This window comes from Eurytemora carolleeae, unplaced genomic scaffold, assembly GCF_000591075.1.
Source record: "Eurytemora carolleeae unplaced genomic scaffold, Eaff_2.0 scaffold334, whole genome shotgun sequence".
Taxonomy (NCBI): Eukaryota; Metazoa; Arthropoda; class Copepoda; order Calanoida; family Temoridae; genus Eurytemora; species Eurytemora carolleeae.
The window spans coordinates 136469-162694 of NW_019396897.1; the positions used below are offsets into that span (position 1 = coordinate 136469).

At 31.8% G+C, this 26226-nt stretch overlaps 1 protein-coding gene across 1 annotated transcript in view; it reads left to right on the forward strand.

The window, feature by feature from the left end:
• The first annotated feature begins 916 nt into the window (after positions 1-916).
• LOC111709892 (cytosolic carboxypeptidase 2) overlaps positions 917-26226 on the forward strand; it is a 37928-nt gene continuing 12618 nt past the window's right edge. Inside the window, exons 1-10 of the mRNA XM_023483829.1 lie at positions 917-1192; positions 2054-2154; positions 10064-10133; positions 10470-10762; positions 11273-11544; positions 13795-13927; positions 14616-14821; positions 20199-20302; positions 21591-21763; positions 21854-21959. Coding sequence (XP_023339597.1) covers positions 1144-1192; positions 2054-2154; positions 10064-10133; positions 10470-10762; positions 11273-11544; positions 13795-13927; positions 14616-14821; positions 20199-20302; positions 21591-21763; positions 21854-21959 — 1507 coding nt within the window. The 5' untranslated portion in view covers positions 917-1143. The remainder of the gene's footprint in view (positions 1193-2053; positions 2155-10063; positions 10134-10469; positions 10763-11272; positions 11545-13794; positions 13928-14615; positions 14822-20198; positions 20303-21590; positions 21764-21853; positions 21960-26226) is intronic.

The window sequence follows — 26226 nt, forward strand, 5'->3', positions numbered from 1 at the left end:
CCTACATCAAATCCGCTATACTACACATCCGAACTACTAGCACGTGGATTTACAGCTGCGATATGGACTTGTGGACTCAGCGCCCGGCTCCCTAGCCTGTCCTAGCTGCGGCGTTCGGCCCCCTAGCAGCTGTCTTAGACGCAGCGTTCGGCCCAGAAATTGTCTTAGCCTAACCTAACCCTCAAATAATACAACAATAAACAGCTGGCGTAGGTCCGATATTGCATTAGGTCGGAAAGTTAGTAGGTCAGAAGTTCAGAAGGGGGAATGTTGCGTATAGACGATGTAACATTACCATAAATTGGACACTAAAACATAAATTTGAAAAAACAAAATACTTCCCTTGTGAAAAGTGTTGGTGATAAATCTGAAATAAAAATGTCAGGGAATGTTTAATGTTTATTCTTGGCTGACGTGTATTTATAGCATGCTACCCATGCAAGATTGAAAGGACTTAAAGGGAGTGACCGGTAATGTATTCTAGTTGAACTGAGAATGTAGTATTGCGGAGAAATTTTTTAGGATTCATTTAAAACATATAAATCGTTTTAATGATTTATAATTACTGAGTCTAAGCGCAAAGTCGACGTTCAAAATCATCCATTTGGGTGGTTACGTTTTGAGAATCGATTTTTAAACTATTAAATAACGACGACAACAAATGAAAAATAAATCGACAGTTAACTAATTAGCTGTTTAAGAACATATTAATTGATTAAAATTTTCTCAATAAATCAAGCAGATTTCTTTAAATTCTTTCAATGTCGTATTTTCAATAAAACTTGAGGAAATCTGTACATAAAATTTTTGTGAACAATGAAACATTACAGAAATCAAAGACTCCTTAAAAAAATTCTCCACAGTACTAAATTCTCAGTTTAACTACCATACGCACCATAAGATGTCGGTCACTCCCTTTAAGTGAAATTCTGCTTATTTTCTCTATTTTATGCTCATTGGACGTATGAATAAATCAGAGCTAGTAATCTTCTTCCTATTCATGAGTTTTATAGGTCCAACCCCGTTGTATCTTTGATCAAGTAAAAAATTTTCAAAAAAAATTTCATATAATTAAATTTTTCTTGTAATTTCCAGATAGAAACTTGACAAAACCTGAGATAATTTTAAGAGTTCTGGTTCAGGATGAATAAGGACAGGAGAATACTGTCTCCCACGCTATCCCTGGATTCAGGTTTTTATTTTTTTATTTTAGAATGTATATAGGAACTGAGTTATCACTTTTCTCAAATTTAAGTTTTCTACTCCTGATATCCCATGCAACCTTATGTCGTAGACCTTTAATATATCCTAGACAATAGATCATTATTATAGAACTGTATACGTAAATTCAAGTTTTCTACTCCTGATATCCCATACAACCTTATGTCGTAGACCTTTAATATATCCTAGACAATAGATTATTATTATAGAACTGTATACGTAAATTCAAGTTTTCTACTCCTGATATCTCATGCAACCTTATGTCGTAGATCTTTAATATATCCTAGACAATAGATTATTATTATAGAAGTGTATATGTAAATTCAAGGTTTCTACTCCTGATATCCCATGCAACCTTATGTCGTAGACCTTTAATATATCCTGGACAATAGATTATTATTATAGAACTGTATATGTAAATTCAAGTTTTCTACTCCTGATATACCATGCAACCTTATGTCGTAGACCTTTAATATATCCTGGACAATAGATTATTATTATAGAACTATATACGTAAATTCAAGTTTTCTACTCCTGATATCCCATACAGCCTTATGTCGTAGACCTTTAATATATCCTGGACAATAGATTAATATTATAGAACTGTAGGTTCTGAATAACAACATATCAATTTTCTGTTCATGTTCGGACGGAAAGGAGAATATCCGTATCTCCAGAAACCAGAGAACCCTAGAGCAGGTTCTGAATAACGATATATCAATATTCTGTTCAGGTTCAGACGGAGAGGAGACTATCCGTATCTCCAGGAACCTGAGAACCCAGAATATAGGTTATTAATATAAATATATCAATATATCAATATTCTGTTCAGGTTCGGATGGAGAGGAGAATATCCGTATCTGCAGGAATCTGCGAACCCAGGAGCAAGTTCTACAAAACAATAAATCAGTGTTTTGGCCGGTTCAATGTCAGGTATTAATTATTATCTATATTTTAAAATCATTTTTTGTTTCGTTTTTAGGTTTTTCAAACATTTGTACTTCTTTTGAAGCTTAGGCAACCTTTAATTGAATTTTCAGTATAGTGTAAACTGAGGTCTGATCTTTGCCGTGGAATATCTTTAATCTATAACACTTGATCTCGATATTCAATTTGGAATGTGGGCACTTTTAAAGGGAATTTCATTTTTACCACAAACTCTGATTTTCTATCTCTTTTTATTTCTTTACACAAAAATTCTCACTTCAAAATACATTTTTTTGAACCAATTGTGAAACCACTTTGTTTATAAATTTCTCCTCCCCGAGCTTTTAGCTACAGATCAAAAGTATTTTTCTGCTTACAAAATGTTTTTCAACTTTTATTTTCACCAAGAAAAGAAATTGCAGAAACCAATTTAAAATAACTAAAGGTTCTTATCTCCAGTTATTAAAAGATAAGAATCATGTGTTTTGTCAAAAGAACTGAGTTCAAATATTTTCAAATACTTGGAATTCAATTCAATTACAGAGTTACAGAGTTTAGGAATTATTGCAGATATACGAAGTTTTCCAGGGACCTGCAGTAATTAGTTAGAACAATTTCAGAACTCAAGAATGTTCTTTGCTATCAACATTTTTTAAAGGAACGATAAGTTTTTTCATTATGAAAGAACATGCTTTAATTGTAGGAAAACCCTTCTTACTGTAAGTAAATTATTCAACAATTAAGATAAATCCCAGCTCTACTTTTGTAAATCAAATATATTCGAAAGCCCTTGATTTAAAGTATCATCTATATAAAAGGAGTCTGTTTGGATGTTTGGATGTCCGATCATAACTCATGTACCCCGAGACCAATTTGCCTCAAGCTTTAATTTGGGAAACTGGGTAGAACCAGTGGAACGTCCTTAATTTGGTTTAGAATTAGAATTTAACTGTCAGTTTCGAGCATTTTTTAAAACTTATTTTTCTGATGAGCTCACTGCATTAATTCCTTTCTGCATAATAATTGTTATAAAACCTAGAAATTAAATCAAGGTGAATTATAAACCTCTATATAGATCCCCACCGACATTTTAATAAAACAAGAATTCCCACAGACAATAAAACATTTATAACCTTGGTCTAGTTTAAACAAATTAATAAATCAAGATATAATTCACAACAAAATTTGTAATATTAAAGGGAATTTCAAGTGACACTCCATTTGTAGAGTGTCGTGTCGGATTCACAATATCACCTTTATTATAACTTTTGACTAAGAGACTGTTTTCGGGTGCTCAAGCCGGCTCATTTGGTACCCACAAACCCATTAACTGTGACGTCATTTGCGGATTTTAACTGTCCATTAATTTGGAGACGACATTTCCCGTACTTTGGAGCGCATCGAGAGTCAGCAACCACAACCTTGAATTTAATCAAATTCACACTGCATATTCTAGCGTACACTGCCTTTTTACTGCAATTTAAACACTTTTTGAGAGATTTATAGTTCTCTAGTCTGGATGATAATTTAAAGGTTTAAAGGGTACCGTTGGAAATTGGACATTCCGAATTTTGCATGGAGGGTCACTTTAAATTACGCCTGAAGTTCCTTTAAGTTTTGATATTTGTTTACTTTTAAATGATTAATGGGGGGGGAGCTGTTGCTAAATATAGAATAAAAATATAAAACAAGATTAAACTTGAAGACATGATATTTAAATAATTTGATATTTGTCACCCATTCAAACAAAACTTTATGTTTGACAAGAATAATCTAAATATAGAATACTAGGGATCGTTTCTTGTTCAACTTTTAGCTATAAAAACTGTTGCTTTTCAATTCAAGGCGCCATTTTTCATCGTAATCGCCGCTTTATACAAAACTTTTCGCGGAATTTTCTGTTTTTTAATTGTGGATTTTTGATATAATAAATTTCGAACTTTTTAAGATACCAATTTTAATTTCCCTCTATAAACCTATCTTTTAACTTTCTCATCCCTTTATCTTTGCAACCTGATGGTGTAAACCTTTGATATTTCAAACTTAGAGTTTTTATCTAACAGAATTCAAACATTGAAATATTTAAGGTTACTACCAAAAATTAGTTAGATGAAAAAAAAAATTTAATGTCCAAAATATTTAAAAGATAAAATAACAGTTATTAATCTATTAATACAAACTTTGCATATTTTAGATTTTTGTTCACATATTGAGAGTTCACATTCACAATATTGAATGGAATTTTTAGAAGCGGTAGAAAATTTATTTTCAATTTTCTTTTTTTCAGCTTTTTAAAATTAGTTTTCAAAAGATTATAAATGCTTTTATCTTGTATATTTTTTATTCTAGAAAACATTTTTCATTTAGTTGGGAGATCACCTAAAATTCACATCAAAGTAAACTTCTAAATAGTCTTCGTGATGAAAACAAACATAGCAAGAGGAAGAGGAGGGGAGGAAGGCCAGCCACAACAATTTCTCGTCCGAGCCACATTCTCCTCATTGTCTCGTCCGAGCCACCTCGAAATCCTCGTCCTTCGCTCATTATGCGTTTTTAAGTTTCTAAATCTTGAAGATAAAGCTATCTTTTAAAAATCAGGCCACGTTAGGGTATAACATATGGATAGACTAAAGTATTGCAATGATTACATCATGTTTAAATCTTCAAAGCCGTGAGAATGATGTTAAACTTTATTTAGGTGAAACTTAAATCTCTTCTGCCTCCGTAATGGCAAACTTTCGTGATACAAAATAAATTGCAAAATATTTGGCATACCTCTGCCTATAATTTTTCCCGTGGAATATACCCCAAAAAATTCTATGGATTTCGCTTAAATTAACAAAAAATATTAAAGTTCTATAAACTTGGAATTATTTGCGGCATTCTACTCCTAAATTATCTGAAAAATGCGAGTAATAAAGGTGAATATTTTTCAGGACATTGTACTCAAAAACTTAAATTCTATTGAAAGTATTTCTTTCGATTTATAAAGATTTAATATTTCGTTATGCTCTAACGTGACCCGATTCTTAAAAAAATGTTTTATCTTGGAGAATTAAACACAATAAAAAGATTATATTCGAAGGACCAGGATTTCGAGGTGGCTCGAACGAGAAAATGAGGAGAATGTGGCTCTTACTAGAAATTGTTGCGGCTGGCCTTCCTCCCCTCGGAAGAGTCCCATGCCCAATGCCCATATTAACAACAAGGTCAAAACAAAATTATTATGACGAAAACGCCATAATAATAACATTTCTTAAAATCTTCTAAATTCTAAAATTTAATTTTTAACAAATTAATATTAATCATGAAAAAAACTGAGTCTTTTGCACAAACTCAAATTCCTTGCAACCTGGCGGTGTAAACATTTAATATTTCAAGCTTTTTTATCTAATATAATCCATTGTTTGAGATATTAGTGGTCTATTACATAGGGGTCCAAAAATATTGGGTTTAGAAAATCTGAGTTTGTGCACAAAAACAGAAATTACTCCATAACTTATTGTCTAATATATTTTTCCAGCAAGGAAATTGCCATGCAACCAGTTTTTGGTACCTTTTTAAATCAAAGAAATTGAGTCATTAACACAAACTCAAATTTGATAATCCATATATCTTTGCAACAAGAATTGATTAACCTTTTATATTTCAAACTTAAAATATTTGGTCTAAGCTGCAGACAGCTTTTGAATTGGATACCCTAATACTAGGGTTGCAAGCGAAAAGGTGAGTTTGTTTGGTGAAAATTTCGCATTTTTCTCATCTCGTCCGCTTTAATCTGTTTAATTAGTTTTCACGAAAAAATGCGAAATGGAAGCGAAATAGGAACGAAAATGTTCTCATTTTTCTCATTTGTTCGCTGGAATCCCTACAGTTAATACCGCTCACCTAATCTAAATATCCATTTGATTTCTGCTTATTCCGCTCTTAAGTCCCTCTCTTTGGATATCACTACTTAATACTGACAATGCAATACGAGTTCTCTCATTAAATGGCGCGCAAAATTTCAAGTTTCCCGCTGTTTGGTTGTTCGGGATTCTGGATACAAACATAAAGCGGAGATCAAGCATTGATCTCAGTATCAACAATTCTAAAGCTTTCAGTTCTGATACAACGTAATGGGATTGAAAAATCAAAGTTTGTGGCCAAGAACTCAGTTTTTTTTTTCTGACAACAGCTATGAAGTTCTAGAAACTAGTAAAAATAATATTTAATGGCGAAAGCTTGTAATCCTTCACCCTGAATTATGAATTATAAAAGTATAAAAGAAGTTTTGATTATATATCTGCAGTGATAGAAAACACAAGTCTTTCTGTTACTTTATTTTATAAGTTTAATGTAATACAAACACAAGTTTGTTGTATTAATGTAATACAAACACAAGTTTGTTGTATTGATGTAATACAAACACAAGTTTGTTGTATTGATGTAATACAAACACAAGTCTGTTGTATTGATGTAATACAAACATAAGTTTGTTGTATTGGTGTAATACAAACACAAGTTTGTTGGATAAATGTAGTACAAACACAAGTTTGTTGTAGATAAATGTAGTACAAACACAAGTTTGTTGTATTGATGTAATACAAACACAAGTTTGTTGGATAAATGTAGTACAAACACAAGTTTGTTGTAATGCTGTAATACAAGCACAAGTTTGTTGTATTGATGTAATAAAAACAAAAGTTTGTTGTATTGCTGTAATACAAACACATGTTTGATTGATTAATGCAGTACAAACACAAGGTTTTTTGATTTTCTGTCAACAAATCTATTTCTTCCTGTGCTGTCAAGAATTATTGAATGAGAAGTAAAAAGTACTAATAATATGTAAAGGTTATCCACAAAAAATTAGGTTTAAACTTCAAACTGACTTTACAAAGAGTTCAAGGTTTCTGCAACAGTAAACTTGTTTATTGCATTGCAAAATCATTTGATTAATATGTAACAAATACCTACTCCATAACAATTTACTTGAGACGTATCTATCCAGGTCTACTCGTTACCAAGATCAACCAGAACAAGTATTTTGATTCTAAATGCCAACAAGGGAATATCTCAACCAGGCTTAACTACCCGGTTCTAAAGGACACACAGTCCAAGTATCAACCAGGATTAACTTCCTAGTCCTAAAGAACACACAGTCCAATGAAATTGCGTCACTGGCAATTTCTCAACCAGGCTTAATTCCCTGGTTCTAAAGGACACACAGTCCAATGAAATTGCTACCAGGATTAACTTCCTAGTCCTAAAGAACACACAGTCCAATGAAATTGCGCACTGGCAATTTCTCAACCAGGCTTAATTCCCTGGTTCTAAAGGACACACAGTCCAATGAAATTGCTAACAGGCAATTTCTTAACTTGTATAATTCAACGAGTACCAAAAGTTCCATTTTCAAGCTTACTATTGATTTAATGCTAAATCAAATAACAAAGATCTCCGCTTGTATGTTTCAACGAGAACCGAAGCTGTCTTCCAACGTTACTTAGGCTTCTGATAACGTTATCAAAAGCAGAGTCTCAATCAACTGATACTATTCAATAGCTTAGGAATTGACGTAATTCAATTGCTACGATGTTATTGATATCACATGATTAAGACCATCGTATTATGCATTTATCGTACAGTTAAAACTTAAGATAAATATTTAAAGGATTATAACGCAGTTAATTTATCTATGCCCAAATTTTACAGTGTAATTTAATAATGTCGCATGATTTGAGCTAATCATGTTAAGTATTCGATGAACAATCTCATGTCTAAGTTTGAAACATTAAATCATTCATGACGAACAACGTACTGCAAGTTTACATAACATAAAAATCACACGCTTTTTGCTACAAACAAACTATATTTTCTATATTAAATGATAATATTTAGACAAAAATCCAAATAAGAGTTTTTGACCTTTAGATTTAAAGTTTGAATTAGTCAAAAAAGTCGCATATTTCATTGTAAACACTGCAATTGGAAAATGTTACACAGATCGATCCACACATTTATCAATATTATTCACTAATTAGGCTTGGCTTATTTTCAAAGGATTGCCAGTTCACATCCTTCGTTCCGAAATGTTGGACCGTGTTAACATTTGTAGCCATGGAGATTTCAAAGCTTAACAAAAGAATGTAAATATTTTACTTCCATTGGGCAGAAAATATTTATTAAATTAAAAAACTTTTTTTAGAAATTTTGTTTATAAAGTTGATACTCCTTGTAAATTTGCTAGTGTAGTCTGTATATATATATTGGTGATTGATTATCTTTTATAAAAAGAGAAATTCTTTCAGTGCAAACTACACGAACTTTTGCACTGTTTTAATTTATATAAAAAAAATGAAAAACAAAAAATATTTCATGCTAAACTAAATTAGTTATTTTTCTTTTTGTTTAAAGAGAATATACAATTTTATCAGACTTTACATTTATCCAATTCATAACAATACCCTTTAAACATTTATTCAATTCATAACAATACCCTTTCAACATTTATCCAATTCACAACAATGCCCTTTAAATATTTATTCGAATCATAACAATACCCTTTAAACATTTATTCAATTCACAACAATACCCTTTAAACAATTATTCAATTCACAACAATACCCTTTAAACATTTATCCAATTAACAACAATACCCTTTAAACATTTATTCAATTCACAACAATACCCTTTAAAAATTTATTCAAATCACAACAATACCCTTTAAACATTTATTCAAATCACAACAATACCCTTTAAACATTTATCCAATTTACAACAATACCCTTTAAACATTTATCCAATTCACAACAATACCCTTTAAACATTTATCTAATTAATACCCTTTAAACATTTATCCAATTCACAACAATACCCTTTAAACATTTATTCAATTCACAACAATACCCTTTAAACATTTATTCAATTCATAACAACACCCTTTAAACATTTATCCAATTCACAACAATACCCTTTAAACATTTATTCAATTCACAACAATACCCTTTAAACATTTATTCAATTCACAACAATACCCTTTAAACATTTATTCAATTCATAACAATACCCTTTAAACATTTATCCAATTCATAACAATACCCTTTAAACATTTATCCGATTCACAACAATACCCTTTGACTGAAAATCGTGTCCTCTAAACTTCTAACTGATCGTAGTTTTTGAAAAGTTTAGCTGACGCTATTTTATATTTAAGAAATATTATCATTTACTTTCCAGAAATTTCAGAATATAGATATTTTCATTTACATTTTGGAAATCCGCGCCTTGACATTGAAATATATATGTAACGTCCGAGTTGACTGCACTGTAACGCTAGCTAATTTAATACACTACGATTTTTTAGAGAAACACTATGATAAAGTCAACGAATTAAATGGTATCTTTGTAAATCGGATATTCACCTCTTTGCCTGGATGGTCAGTTGATATTGAAAACTTGAAATTATAACAGTCTCTTTAAGTGAATCCAAGAACTGAAAGTGATATTTTTAGATTTTTTGGAATATTAATTTCAATTAGAAACTGCGATTAATGCATTTAAATATCTGTAAAAATTAAATTATTTTGATAAAATATACAGGGTGAGTCAAAAAAAAGTGTGATTAGCGGTGACTGTTGCAAAATTGTACATTTTTTTCAACTCTCCTGTATGGATTTTTTTCAATATTTTTAGAATTTTTTATTTTTTTTAGTTACTCAAATGGCCATCCGCGAACCTTTTTTCTCAAAATCAAAAGTCAGAAAATGTGTACATATATTATTTATATCAAATTATAAAAATTATAAAGATTGAATCACAGAATCACAAAAAATTGCAAAATTGTAATAAAAAATTCGCAATTTTCAGTTCTGGTCTTATTTTAGGAAAATTTCTAATCACACTTTTTTTGACTCACCCTGTATTTTTTTAGTTTCTTCCCGATAGTATTGTTCATGTTGAAGGTCTCCCAAACAAAATAGAAATGTTTTATGATCCAACAGGTACAAAAAAAATTTTTTTTTGGTGACAAATATTCAAAACTCATGAAAAATGAAAGTATTCAATTAAAATTTTTATTTCATATTATTTTATTTTAACAACTTTAAGTCAATTTTTCACAAAGGAATTGAGTCTTTGCCACAAACTCTGATTTTCTAATCCCAATATCTGTGCAACCCGATATTGTAGACTTAAGTTATTTGATAAATATAAATTCTGTTAGATCAAATATTCTAAGTTTGAAATATCAATGGTCTACACCAAAAGGTTAATATAAATTTGAGTTTGTAGAAAAGACTCGATTCCTTTTTTATTTCAAATTCTTTATAATGTTTAAGGGCGGGAGCAGAAAATCCAACCCCTGGGCGAGGATTTCGGAAATGTTGTTTATAATTACAACCCTAGATGTGATCTCAAGTTTGTTACTAAAACCCTCCTGGGAGAATCTAAGCTTAAGAACCGGTTGAAAGGGCCTCTACCCAAGGATATAGCAGAGGACAGCCTCGTGTTCGAGAGCAGGTTTGAGTCCGGAAACCTGATGAAAGCTGTGAGAATCACGGAGAGCTATTACGAACTGCATCTTCGTCCTGATTTGTATACAACTAAACACTGCCAGTGGTTCTACTTTAGGGTAAAGATGGACGTCGTTTTTGTGAACGAACAAAATATTTGAAAACGAACGTGATGGTGTTGTTCAGAAAGATTAACGAATGAAGAACGAAAATTGGATCGTTCAGAGAAATACAAAAACGATCGCTTTTAGAAAACAAACGAAAGAACAAACAAAAACGGATGATTTATAAAACAGTGGTAGGCAATTATATCAATAAAATAAAGAAAACTCTTTTTTAAACGTTTTGTTTAAATGCTTTTTTCTAATTACAAATTTGGAAGTATTCAAAGAAAAGCTTTTTTAATTGACAGCTTCTCTTGACTTCTCTGTTTATGTTTATCCATAATGTTTAACAACTTGATATAAATCAAAACTAAAATCTAAAGTCATCTTCATTGTATTGATATAATCGCCTACCACTGAAGTTAACGATCATTCTCATTTTTGGATAAGTCAGACCGTTAAAGAATAATTTCTAAATCGTTTGAACGAACTTGATAAAACGAACGCGCCAATCTTTACTTTAAGGTCGGAAACATGAGAAAGGATTTTGAATACAAGTTCTCTATCGTTAACTTCTCCAAGTCGGACTCACAGTACTCGGTCGGGATGAAACCCGTCCTCTACTCTACTAAAGAGGCCAAGAGGACAAGGGTAGGTTGGACTAGGACCGGAGATAAAATCAGATATTATAAGGACGTCTCTTCAGGGACAGGAGGACCAGGACGGTTTGTTATGTCCTTCTCCTTGATGTTTCCGCATAGTGAGGACGAAGTTTATCTGGCACATTGCTATCCCTACAGGAACATTATGGAATAGAAATATTCATATTGGAGTTATATGAGAGATTTTAGAAACAGAAAGGAACTAAGTTTTTGCCACAAACTCTTATTTTATAATCCCTATCTATGCAACCCAGTGACCTTAGATATTTCAAAATATAAATCCTACTAAATAAATAATCTAAGTTTAAAATATCAAAGGTTTACACCATATCAGGTTTGTGGCAAAGGCTCAATTCCTTTGTGAATATGTGCAGGCTAGACAAATAAGTAAATTGACAGAATATATTTTTTTTTGTTTAACAGAAAACGACGATGTCATTCTTTCCGTTATCCAGATTAAAATTTGAAAGGGCACCGTTGTCAATCAGGCATGTAAATCTAAAATTGAGTGTCACATAAAATTACGCCGACAGTCCCTTTAAAAAAGAAAATTACAAACAATTCTATCCTGAACCTTGATGTACTCAGATGCTTTTTCCGATGTAAGTAAAATTCTAAAAGCAAGGTTTGCAGAATTCAAAGATGATAAACTGTGCAAAGGTTCAAGTAGAAAACCTAGAAAATGTTTCTTTTTCCTTTTTCATTTTACTTTCATCCTAGCAATATACTACAGTTTAAACGATATGCTTTCCAAGGAAATATATTCTGGAAACATCCATACCCTTCTAATTATCTTCTATAACTACAAACATTCATATCCATCTACTTATCTTCTTAACTACAAACATCAATATCCTTCTTCTTATCTCCTTAACTATAAACAACCATATTCTTATATTTATCTTCTTAACTATAAACATCCATATCCTTCTACTTATTTTCTTAACTACAAACATCAACATCCTTCTACTTATCTTCTTAACTACAAACATCCATATTCTTCTACTTATCTTCTTAACTATAAACACCCATATTCTTCTACTTATCTTCTTAACTAAAAACATCCATATCCTTCTACTTATCTTCTTAACTACAAACATCAATATCCTTCTTCTTATCTTCTTAACTACACACATTCATATCCTTCTACTTATCTCCTTAACTATAAACAACCATATCCTTCTTCTTATCTTCTTAACTACAAACATCCATATTCTTCTACTTATCTTCTTAACTATACAAACATCCATATTCTTCTACTTATCTTCTTAACTACAAACATCAATATCCTTCTACTTATTTTCTTAACTACAAACATCAATATCCTTCTTCTTATCTCCTTAACTATAAAACACCCATATTCTTCTACTTATCTTCTTAACTATAAACACCCATATTCTTCTACTTATCTTCTTAACTATACAAACATCCATATTCTTCTACTTATCTTCTTAACTACAAACATCAATATCCTTCTACTTATTTTCTTAACTACAAACATCAATATCCTTCTTCTTATCTCCTTAACTATAAAACACCCATATTCTTCTACTTATCTTCTTAACTATAAACACCCATATTCTTCTACTTATCTTCTTAACTGCAAACACCAATATCCTCCTACTTATCTTCTTAAAGGGATTCTAAGCGTAATTTCAAGTGAGGATCCTGGCAATTATGGAAATGCTCGATTCACAATTGTACCCATAAAAGTTTTGTCTTTTCAAGCATGAGATAGATATACATTTTTATCATTTGGAAAACTGATTATTATCAATTGGGGGTTTCACTACAAATGCGACTTGCTCATTTCTACTGCAGAAAAATCTAGGATTTAAAAACGTTTAACCCTAGAAAAGTGACAATATCTTTTAAATTTCTGATCAGATAAAGGTTTTAATGGTACTGTTGTGAATCGGGCATTGTCAACTTTGCATGGAGGGTCACTGTAAATTACACGAACAGTCTCTTTAACTGCAATGTACAAGTATCTATATCCTTATCTCTATCCTTTTCTATGTTGCACTGAAAAGTGCACATCATTCAGATGCAACATAATTTCAATTTAATGCATAAAACCTGATCTACCTTGCATTAGAATATTTAATAAGAATTTATACTCATCATGACTCAATTATCAAGACTAGCAACAAAACTAGAAATTTTTATGTTATTTACTTTGTCTTTTGTTATCTTTTGCCACAAGCTCAGATTTTCTTATCTATATATCTTTGCAACCCAATGTCGCAGACCTTAGATATGTCAAACTATGTGTTCTGTTTGATCAAATAATATAATTCTAAGCTTAAAATCTCAAAGGTTTACACCATTATACTACTACGATATACGGAATAGAAAATTTCTTTCTTATTCCTGATGGGACTCTAGATACTCTGATATGGTTGAGGACCTGGAGAAAATTATGATGGATCCAATCCGTTCCAGGTTTTGCTCCAGCAAGGTCCTCTGTCAAACCCTGGCAGGGAACAACGTTCCATTACTTACTATAACAAATCAGGAACACATTTTTAATTCTATTCTAAAGAAATTAAAATTGTAAAAATAGAAAATTATTTATTTATCGATTTCCCAGTTTGTTCTCTATCCGGAAGTAAAGTATTGGTTTGGAAATTAACCGGAACTAATTGCATTTTATGTTTCCAAACAAACAATAAAAAATCAAGCATTGAAATGGACTGAGGCCGAGTTTAAAGAATTTGAGCCGCTGCTTAAATTCAAGAAGCGGCTTAAGTACAGTTGGTTTCTCTTAAAATTGTATTCAATGTTTCAAGATTTAATACAGCACTTAATTGAGACCGGGTTTTGGTGGATTCATTCATTAAATTCTGGCTCTGGTAGCATAATTTTCAACAACCTCTGAAATATCAGTACTTCATTTTAAACATTTAAGTATAAAAGTTATAGATAGATATAATTGAGGTTAATAGAAAAATGCACGATTCCTCGTGCCTCCTGTATTTCACGAATGCGCGCGCCCCGCGTAAATTCTATGGCATGTGAATGAACCATTTCCCTGTTCAGTTTGAAAATGACAAAATCTCTTTTTCGTTTAAACAGATTTAGGCTTTATTGGATCCGCTGTTTTTGTTAATGTTCAATTACATTCAGCACACCTTATTAAGACACTAACGCAAAAGTAGTTTTTTTTTCTTGCTTGGATTAAAAGCATGTGTACTGTGTACTAGGATTCTCCTATAGAAGATAAGAACAAGCAGATTGTTGTTCTTACCGGCAGGGTACATCCTGGAGAGAGTCCTAGCTCATGGGTCATGCGTGGTGTCCTCCACTATCTGACAGGGGGATCAGAGGCCGCCAGGAACCTCAGGAACCTCTTCATATTCAAGATTGTTCCAATGCTCAATCCGGACGGAGTTATTGTTGGGAACACAAGGTATTATTGGGATCCCAAGGTATTGTTGGGAACACAAGGTATCGTCAGGAACACAAAGTACTGTTAGGAACACAGGTAGTATTGGGAACACAAGGTAGTGTTGGAAACACAAAATATTTTTGGGAACACAAAAAAGTGTTGGGAACACAAGGTATAGTGTTGGGAACATATGGTAGTTTTGGAAACACAAGGTTGTTTCGGGAACACAAGGTGGTTATGGAAACACAAGTTATTGTTGGGAACACAAGGTAGTGGTGGGAACACAAGGTAGTGTTGGGAACTCAAGGTAGTTATGGGAACACAAGGTAGTATTGAAAATACAAGGTATTGTTGGGAACAAAAGGTAGTGGTGAGAACACAAGGTAGTGGTGGGAACACAAGGTAGTGGTGGTAACACAAGGTAGTATTAGGAACAAAAGATAGTGTTGGGAACACAAGATAGTGATGGGAACACAAGGTAGTGTTAGAAACACAAGGTATAGTGTTGGGAACACAAGGTAGTGTTAGAAACACAAGGTATAGTGTTGGGAACACAAGGTAGTGTTAGGAACACAAATTGGTGTTGGGAATACAAACATTCATAAACATAACACAAACAAACATAGATAAAAATTCCCATAAAACATTTAAACCCTTCTAGAAACAGCAAGTTCCTTGAAATAGGAGCATTTCAAAAAGTGTGTTTTTTCTTCTGCTATGTATTGCGGATTAATGTATTTGCAAAGCTTTGCAAAATAAAGAAGCATTTCCAAATTTGAATAAGCCTAAACAATAAATGGGCAAAAAATCCCTATTTAATTGTTTTGGGTCGTCTATTTTCTTCTCAAGATAGAAATCTTTCAAACAAAAATAATTGCATTTCCTTCACTAATTTTATGGTATGAAGTTTTCCTTCACAAAGACGTTCTGGAAAAGCAGAATCTGTAGCTTCACTGCAAGCTAAACAGAATGAGAAGGTCAAGATAAATTGACATTACTAGTACGACTTTGTGACATCTTGGATTATCTAGTTTTTATTCTAAGTATGAAAAACGCAACGTTACATTTTAAAAATAAAAAATATTTTTCTCTCTCTCTAAAACTGTAATTTAAGAGTAGTTATGATTGAAAACAGATAAGATTTACCTCCAATTTACTTCAGTCTAACGTGGCTTGTCACCCTCGTGTATTTTAGTCTTTGATGATGTCTTTTTAAATGAACTTGTCACAAAACCTTACTTTAGAGTATAATATACAATACACAACATTGAAATTTTCACGAATTAAAGGAAATGACTAAAATTTCATATATTTTAGCAAAATTAGTACAGAGAGAATTAATTGTATGCTTTAGTGGGAATAATTTAAAGTTTAATGCTGATTACAAACAAATAAAGAAAGAAACTAAAAATATGAAAATTTGAAAAATTATATTTTTCACTGAAATTTTTAATGTAAATCATTTCAACATTATTAATCTCAAGGCAAGAGGTCTAAAAAGACCGCAGGGGACACTTTGAAGTTTTTTCTTTTCATAATTTCAAAATATTTTACAGATGGTTTTGTTTAAAACTTTTAACCAATGCATCCTGCATCAACAATATATTTTATTTATTTAAAGAAATCCATTTTTGCTCAAACATTTAAAAAATATTTTACAAAACTCAAAATTCTACAAAATTTTATATATATCTGCATCAAATCGATTTTGAACAAGGTCGTAACTGTGAAATTTAAAACCTAGAACCGTCGGTTGCAGAGTCCTGATATCCTGATATCCTGTTATATTCCTCCTGAAGAGTGCAATTCTGCACTCTACCAAGGTTTATATAGTTTAGGTAGGAATGCAATTCTGCACTCTACCAAGGTTTATATATAGTTTAGGTAGGAATGCAATTCTGCAATCTACCAAGGTTTATATAGATTAGGTAGGAATGCAATTCTGCACTCTACTAAGGTTTATATAGTTTAGGTATGAATGCAATTCTCTACTCTACCAAGGTTTATATATAGTTTAGGTAGGAATGCAATTCTGCACTTTACCAAGGTTTATATAGTTTAGGTAGGAATGCAATTCTCCACTCTACCAAGTTTTATATATAGTTTATATACCAAGGTTATATAGTTATAAGAGTTGCCAGCGATTCATAATAGATATAATAAGGAATACAGTTCTGCGCTCAACCAAGGTTTATATAGTTTAGGTAGGAATGCAATTCTGCACTCTATCAAGGATTATATAGTTTAGGTAGGAATACAGTTCTGCACTCAACCAAGGTTTATATATAGTTTAGGTAGGAATGCAATTCTCCACTCTACCAAGGTTTATATATAGTTTAGGTAGGAATGCAATTCTCCACTCTACCAAGGTTTATATAGTTTAGGTAGGAATGCAATTCTGTACTCTACTAAGGTTTATATAGTTTAGGTATGAATGCAATTCTCTACTCTACCAAGGTTTATATATAGTTTAGGTAGGAATGCAATTCTGCACTTTACCAAGGTTTATATAGTTTAGGTAGGAATGCAATTCTCCACTCTACCAAGTTTTATATATAGTTTATATACCAAGGTTATATAGTTATAAGAGTTGCCAGCGATTCATAATAGATATAATAAGGAATACAGTTCTGCGCTCAACCAAGGTTTATATATAGTTTAGATAGAAAGGAATTCTGCGCTCTACCAAGGTTTATAAATAGTATAAATAGTTCCTTATCCCCTTGTTTCATTTTCCGCTTGTTTACTTGTCTCCTTGTGTACTTGTTTCCTTGTCGCTCTGTCCCCTTGTTTTATTTGTCTCCTTGTCTACTTGTCCCTTGTTTCCTTGTCCACTTGTTTCTTTGCTTCCTTGTCCCCTGATTTCTTGTTTTATTGCCCCTTACCCCTTGCCCCTTGTCCCCTTGTCCCCCTGTCCTTCTGTCCCCCTGTCCTTCTGTCCCCCTGTCCTTCTGTCTCTTGTCCCTTGTTTCTTTATTTACATGAAAACTTTCTGCCCAGAACTATCCAACAGTATTCAACACTTCAAAACTATTTTACAAAATGGACAAAACTTTTATTCAAAATGATTTTGATATTTTTTTTTGATTTCATCTCTGACACGTTTGGTATCATCTGTAAATTTATTTTCCAGTAAAATTATAATAAATTTTTATCGTCTTTCCAGAATTTTTCAAAATGTTTGATTAAAATTGTAAAAGTGATGTATTGTCGACATTATATTATCACTTTTATATACATTCCATTTTGTATACAATATTTTTTTTTGATAAAAAATTCTTCCCTTCACTTCACTTCAGTTCTCGAGAGAGTAATACTCACAAAAATGTTCTTAGCAACACACAAATCACATAAAAACCACATACGTTTTTCAAAGAATGATATGATTTTTTACGACATTAGTGGCACGACTCGTAGCTACTCTAGTTTTGATTTTACGCTAAGTATGATTTATGCTACCCGGGTAGGTATTAGAAATTCAAAACTTTGTTTGTTCTTCTCAATAGTTCTTTAAATAGAGGAATTATAATTAAAAACATATAAAAAAATTTCAATAATACTTGCAATTTTTTTAGTTTAAAGTTTAGATGAGGGACTTGATGTTTTTAGATGTTTGTAATTATTACATTATACTTTGTTTACATAACTTACTAATGCATGTTTAAATTGAAATGTGTGGTTTAATTTTTGAATTCGCATTCATGACGGCATTTTCTCATTCTGTTGAATCTAGGATTAAATATTTATAAAATCTAGCTGAATTCCAAAAATATTTTGGTAAACAATGAAATTCGAAAAAGTAGAAATAATCTAAAATTATTTTAAAATGAGAATTCTGGTTGTTTTACTAATCTCTTGAGATTCAGTCTTAGTTCTTGTCACTATTTATCTCCACTACCATGCTAGTATTTTCTCTAATCAAGGCACAGATGTGGTTGAACACATTTTTTATGCTTATTTTTGCCCCCAGGATTAAAACTTCGCAATATATTTTTAAAAAGCAAACTTTTCCGGAATACAGTTTTGAACTATTCGAAACTTCATAAGTTTCCAGTAGTTGTTTTATCAATGCCAAACCAATGGGCACAATCTCCTGAGCTATTGATGTCAACCCGGACACTAGCTTGTAAAATATCCATGCCAAACCAATGGGCACGATCTCCTGAGCTATCGATGTCAACATGGACACTAGCATGTAAACTATTAATGCCAAACCAATGGGAACAATCTCGTCAGCTATCGATGTTTCCATGGACACTAGCTTGTAAACTATCAGTGCCAAACCAGTGGGCATGATCTCCTCAGCTATTGATGTCAACATGGACACTAGCTAGTGAACTATCAATGCCAAACCAATGGGCAAAATCTAGTCAGCTATCGATGTTTCCATGGACACTAACTTGTAAACTATCAATGCCAAACCATGCAATGGGCATGATCTTGTCAGCTATTGATGTCAACACGGACACTATCTTGTAAACAATCAGTGCCAAACCAATGGGTACGATCTCGTCAGCTATCAATGTCAACACTGACACTAGCTTGTAAACTATCAATTGCCAAACCAATGGGTGTGATCTCCCCAACTCGTTTGTTCAAACGAGGAACGATTACTCTCTCGCCATAATACATATGGAGTAGCTATACCAACTGAGTATATTAAAGATTAAGTTTAATAGATGTAATCACAAGTTATGCATTGTTACATATAACGTAGTAAAGCTATTCACAATATGGGTTCAATGGAGTTATATATGTACATTGTACATATATAGATTACAGAGATAAAGTTTTATTTACAGTTTCTAATTGGTCGAATCAGAGCTAATCCTGACTTGTGTTCTATCTGAGCCAAACTCTGGGTTTCACTCGGGTTTAAGTTTATAAAATTTCATCTCAGGATAGCTTGAAAACAAAAGAAGTTGCGGAATCTTAATGGTAAAGGTGGTGGTGTAAACCTGATAATAAAAACCTTTGATATTGCAAACTTAGATTATTTGATCTAACAGAATTGATAGTTCATACAACATTGGATCAAAAAGATACAGGGAAATAGAAATTGAGAGTGTGCCGATGATGTCGCATATTTTACTATTTTAAAAAAACAATAATGTAAGTTGTAATTGTTTCAGACATAGATTAATAACAATACAGATATCTCTACATGTCGTCTTTTCAAGATTTCGAGGTTTTCGGTTCACAATAACCCTGAGGCAAAAGCCCAAAGGTGTTACGCGCATGCTCGCTCTGTCTTGTAATTCAACGCGGCATGCCTCCTTTGGGCTTCTGCTTCAGGGTTAACGTGGACGAAAAACCCCTAAATTTTGAAAAGACGTCATCTAGTGTTCTATCTGTTTTGTTATTAATCTATGGTTTTAGACTATATTAAACTGTTTAGATGCAACCTTGCTGGCGGGGATTTGAACAGACAATATAAACAAGTTACAAAAGAAGCTTTTCCTACTGTTTTCCATGTCAAGGAGCTGATCTCGAAAATATTAGGAACAATAATAATCATATTAATACAAATGTGAGAAGCTGAGAAGCCTATCCTTATATTTAAAGTAATTGAGTCTTTGTCACAAACTAAGATTATCCAATCCCTATATCTTTGCAACATAATGGTGTAAACCTTTGCTATTTAAAACTTAGATTATTTGATATAACAGAATTTATTGTTTGAATTATTTAAGGTCTACAACATTTGGTTAAAAAGATATATGAATTAGAAAATCAGATGTTGCGGCAAAGACTCAATTTTATTAATAATTATAGTAAACGTTTAGAACCCAGCTTTGCCTGGGATCTAAACTTTCCTTATAAAAGTCCCCAAACTCAACTTAGAAGTTTTAAACCAGGCTAAGAATATTTCAGGGGTTCTACCATAGTTTCCCAATAAAAATTTGAAGCCAATCGGTCAAGAGGTTTCTGAGTTATGGTCGGACTGTCGGACATCTAAATAGACAAACATATAAACAGAGATTACTACTTTTTATATACAAATACATTTATAATCGGTAGAAAACTGAATGAATGACGTTTTTGTTTTAAACTATTTAATAAAACTCTTCGCATATATATATGTGTTCTTATATACCGTTGTATAACGTTATATACCGTTATAAACCGTTATAAACCGCCCCTTTTATTTGAACAAATTTTTTTCTTTGTTTATTTTCTTTAAGTTAAAAACAAATGGTAATAAAGATTTTGATAGCTAAGCAAACTACTGAACCGAATTGGCTGAATTTTTTTGAGGAACCCATTGGTACCCCAGGCGGGGCACAGGCGGAAAATAGGTTTTTTTGTATGTTTTTAAACCCTGGGCACGCCTGGTAATTCAGTAATTGCATTTTAGCCTCTTTAGACGAATAGTTGAGAAACTAATATTTTCCAACTGAAAGAATTTTAATTTTTGATTTTATTATTTGAGGTTTGAAACTTAAAATTGTGGGAGATTATTTTTATGGTAATTTTCTTCCAATTTAACATTCTTAAATTGACAAATAATATCATATGAAGATTTCGGGTTTCCCTACCATCTCTAGAAAACTTTTGAGTCAAACGCCTTTTCTAAGTCTGAACGCACTACTTTTTCTTAAAAAGGGCTGCACAGGGATTTCTAATATTTGGATTCATGTCTAACAATTTGCCAAGAAAGTATTTTTAAACTGGTGGAAAAACTCTTTCTGAATCCCATTCGGAATTCAAAACACTCATTTTGATTAACTTGTTTCCAAAGAATGTGTATTCATTTTTAAAACTTTTTTTGTAATATTGTAATGCACAGAGGAAAGGAATATAACCTTGTACTGCGATTTCCATGCACATTCACGGAAGTACAACGTTTTCATGTACGGTTGTGAAAACAGGAAGAAAAGTCAAAAATATTTAAAGGAGCAAATATTTCCTCTTCTTCTACATAAAAATGCCAAGGATAGGTTTAACTTCGAGGACTGCAGGCAAGGATTTTGAATTATTATTACTAGTGTTATTATTATTATTATTATTATTATTATTATTATTATTATTATTATCATTATTATCATTATTATTATTATATCCCGGTCCAAGGAGTCTACAGGACGGATTGTATTCCGTAACCTCGGTATTCTAAACTCCTATACTCTCGAGGCATCGTATGGAGGATCTAATACAGGTGAAAGCTAAAAAATGTTAAAAGCCCAAAACAAATAATGATAACAATGAGAACAGAAATGAAATAATAATACTGATAATAATTCTTTTTTTTGTTTTATTGCCGAAGCTAAATTGTTCGAGTTTTCCTAAAATTCTAAAATTCGATTAATTTCAACTGAAGTTTTCCGTAAAATAGACTTGCGAGTTTATAATTAGCAGAAACGATAAAGGATATTATCAGAATTTATATTGTTTTTAATAAGAAAAGTAACATAATTTCTTCATTTATATTCTAATATAGAGTATATTCGACAATATAACATTAAAGGGACTGTAAGTCCAATTAATTACAAGTGACCCTCCATATAAAGATGAAAATGCCTGATTTAAAACGGTAGCCAAAGTGACTTGCGCATTTCTTGCTTATAAACAAAGACAAGATAAATTTCAGGGGATTTATCACTCTTTAAGGCAGAAAACGACGTTATCTTTCACATTTTTGATCAATTTAAGGTTTCAAGGGTACCGTTGTAAATCGGGGATCACCATATTTGAATAACACTTACAGTCCCATAAATAGCTCTTAATTACGATTGTCTGGACTAATTTAAATATTAAAGGGACTGTTAAGGAAAAATGAAAGGGGGTATAGGATGAAACCTGAGAACGATACATATAAGACATCCAAATAGGTTGTCAAGTACAATAGATGGCAACAGAAAAATCGACCAACTGCGCACAACGTCATATGTGTCAAATGAAAAAAGAAAGACGACATGTCCTCTAATTAGTTGGTATTATTTCCCAGATTCGGTGGAGGTAAATGTCGTCTTTGTAGGAATACGTAAAAAATATTTACAACTCAAAATCAGATAGAGTATTTTTACTTCTTTTGGTGGCTTAATTTTTTCACTGTATATCTATGTAAACTAAATAGTCTCCAAATTTTTGTTTGGGACACCCTGTTTATAATATATATCTACATAGACTTTCCAATAATTTCATGATTAAAGCACTTTTGAAATTTTTTATATATTTCGTACGTGTTCTCAAAAATAGTAAAATACGACATTTGAGAAAAAAATTAAATATCCTTAGAAGACGACATTTCGTTAGAAAATTACCGTTTCTTGTTGCCTGTATTTCCCCTGGATCTGGGGGTTTATCCACGATTAGACCTTTCCAGAGCACTTCTCCAAAGATATCATTAAACATTTCTGAAATATGTTTTAACGTTATACTTTCGAATTACAATGTTAAAGGGTTATGTACAATATCAGTTTCAACCCTGTTATTTAGTCTATAGAACGTTAAATGAAAAAGTGTAAACAAACAGAAATAAAGAACACATAAAATTGCACTAATTTCACTAAAAGATAAGCACTTTAGTCTAAAAAATATCACTATTATTTATAGTTTTGTCAGACAGAAAATTTGAGTTGACACTTATGACGTTTAAACAGCTGTACTGAAAGTGTACGCCTTCTGTGTTGCCGACTATTGTACTTGACAACCTATTTGTAAGACATCAATCTGATGTTCATGTCTCAAGAAATTGAAATAAAACTGTGTCAAATTTATACGTAAGTGTAGTATTAAACAGATCATATGAGTCGGATTATTGAATGATTCTAAAGATGATTTTTATATCCCCTTCTCTCTCTTATTCTAACTTGACAATAATACCTTCATCCTTTCCAAAATGTCGTCTTCATTCCTATTTAACATTTTTATCCACTAAATCACTTATTCTCTTTTAGTTTTACACACACGTATTTTATCCTATCGTTACCTTTATACTAAACTTCAATATTTTGCTTATTCTCTTTCAATACAGTGGTTCTCAAAAAACATCTATTCCTTTCCCCAATCTTTCCAATCACTCTAACTACCAATATAAGAACCCTTATTTTCATCCTAGCTCTCATTGATTCCTAATCCCAAATCTTCCAATCCCAAATTTCTCAACAGCTGATTTCCATCCCAATCCCAACTTCCTCTTTAGTTGGTATCCTTTCCAATTCCCAACCTTTTCCACCTACTTCCAATTGGTTCTATCTCATTCATATACCTTATTCCCAAACCAAGCCTAATCCCAATATCTTGAACATTAGTTGATAATCGTTTGGGATCCCTATAGTTTGGATTTTGTGTAAAAGTTACGACACCATAAACTTTTTATATCATGCTTTATTTATGACAAATGACAATTGACAAGAAAATATGAATTTTAGAAGTATTAGAAAGAAATAAACCTGTGCAAAAAACCAGCCTGTGTGAATATTTTGCGCAGTATTATGCTGCCTAGCTAAAGGGGTGTTTAGATCCCTTGAAACAAAAGTTATTAATATGTTTTCATGTTTTCACTTTTATATCTTTTTTAAGCCTAAAAGTGTTTATATTGTCAAATATTACTATCTTTAAATTTGCCCTGAATTTGGCAATCTGCAAAAAGCAGGCTAGACACAGTCGATATAGAACCAGTAAAGAGGAAGGATTCAAGATGTAACTCCTACAAAGAAGAAAAGAACTGTTCGACCCGCGTACCACCCTCGCGGTCAAAGCGAGTACAAAGAACCCTATATTCTTTATGTGACCAGATCTGATCAATATATACTTCTTTAATTTGCAACCACATCGATTCTTAGAGAGAGAGCAGTCCATCATATTGCTGGTTAAAGATTAAGAAGTCCATCATTTTTCTGATTATATATATCCTACTATCTCAAGCTACCCTCCCCCAACTCAACTTCCAAAATACCTTCCTCGCCAATCATATATATATCTTTCTCATTTTCTGAGACACATATTCAACAAATACGAGACCAATCTGAAATAATTATATCCCACAGGATTCTGAGAATCTCAGGTTTGCTCCTATTATAATTTTTAAATTTTTGATTTTGCATTCTGAATAGATATAATTGATAATATTATTACATATAGTCCGTATAGTCCGTATTACGTCACCAAAACTTAAGCCAATGACAGTGCAGTATTGTTGTCAAGTGATACAGACGGAAATCACAATGAATTAAAAATGCAAAATAAAAATAAAATAATTATAACGTGAGCAAACCTGATATTCTCAGGTTTCTGTAGTATATAGTCTTTTTCAGATTGGTTTCGTATTTCCTGAATATGATCTGTTAAAACCTACAACTTATATACAAAATTGCATAGATATGAATTTTTGTATAATTTGCACAGTTTTATATCAATTTCTCGAGACAGGAACATCAGATAGATGTTGTATATGTATCGTTCAACGTTCAAATATCATTTTTTTTGGTAAGTCGAGCCTACTCTTAGACACTCTAGCACGTTCGACAAATCATAATAACATTGGTCCACTTTCATTCAGGTCATAATTTTGTAAAGATACATAACGATTAGAACAAACGGATATCATTCAGGGGAAAATTAATTCATGATTTACAAAAATCGTTGAAAATATTAAAAATGTAAATTAGACGTTTTGTTTATTTTTTTTTAACATTTATGATGGTTGGTACAAGTTTTATAAAGTTAAATCCGGCCAGGTAAAGAATGTTTATATAGAAAAATTGTAAATATTATTATTCACATTCTTATCATCATTTATTCTAACAAAATACAGATTTTAGGGACTTATCTGAGATGGGAATTTTAAACGTGGTTCAATTTAAACTGGGTTTAGCCAATGGTTTTGTATGATGCGGGTTCAGTATTGAGCCTTTTCCACAAACTTTGTAATGTGTCAGATCTAATATAAGTTTGAAATATGAAATATCTACGTATAACTATGCTGTATCAAGATTAACAAGATTGCAATATCAAGATTAACCAGATTGCAATATCAAGATTAACCAGATTGCAATATCAAGATTAACCAGATTGCAATACCAATATTAACCAGATTGCTATATCAAGATTAACCAGATTGCTATACCAAGATTAACCAGATTGCTATACCAAGATTAACCAGATTGCCAAGAGTTTAATAATTTTATAAATTTCCATCTCCAATGTTTCAAGAAAGAGTATCATTTCATTCCAAAAGGCTTAGCAACAAAAAAGTAAAAGAATTTAATTTTTTTTCTTATCACAATTTTTCTAGAAACAATAAATAATATAAATCATTATTAAATCACTTTGCTTTAATTTAGTGAAAAAGAGGAAGCGGTTATTCAAGTAAATCATCTTAAAAGATTTTTCACATTTTCAAAACGACGGTTAATAATCCATATCTCTGTTCATGTATATCCACATGGGTAAAAATTAGAACGACCCCACCCCCCCCCCCA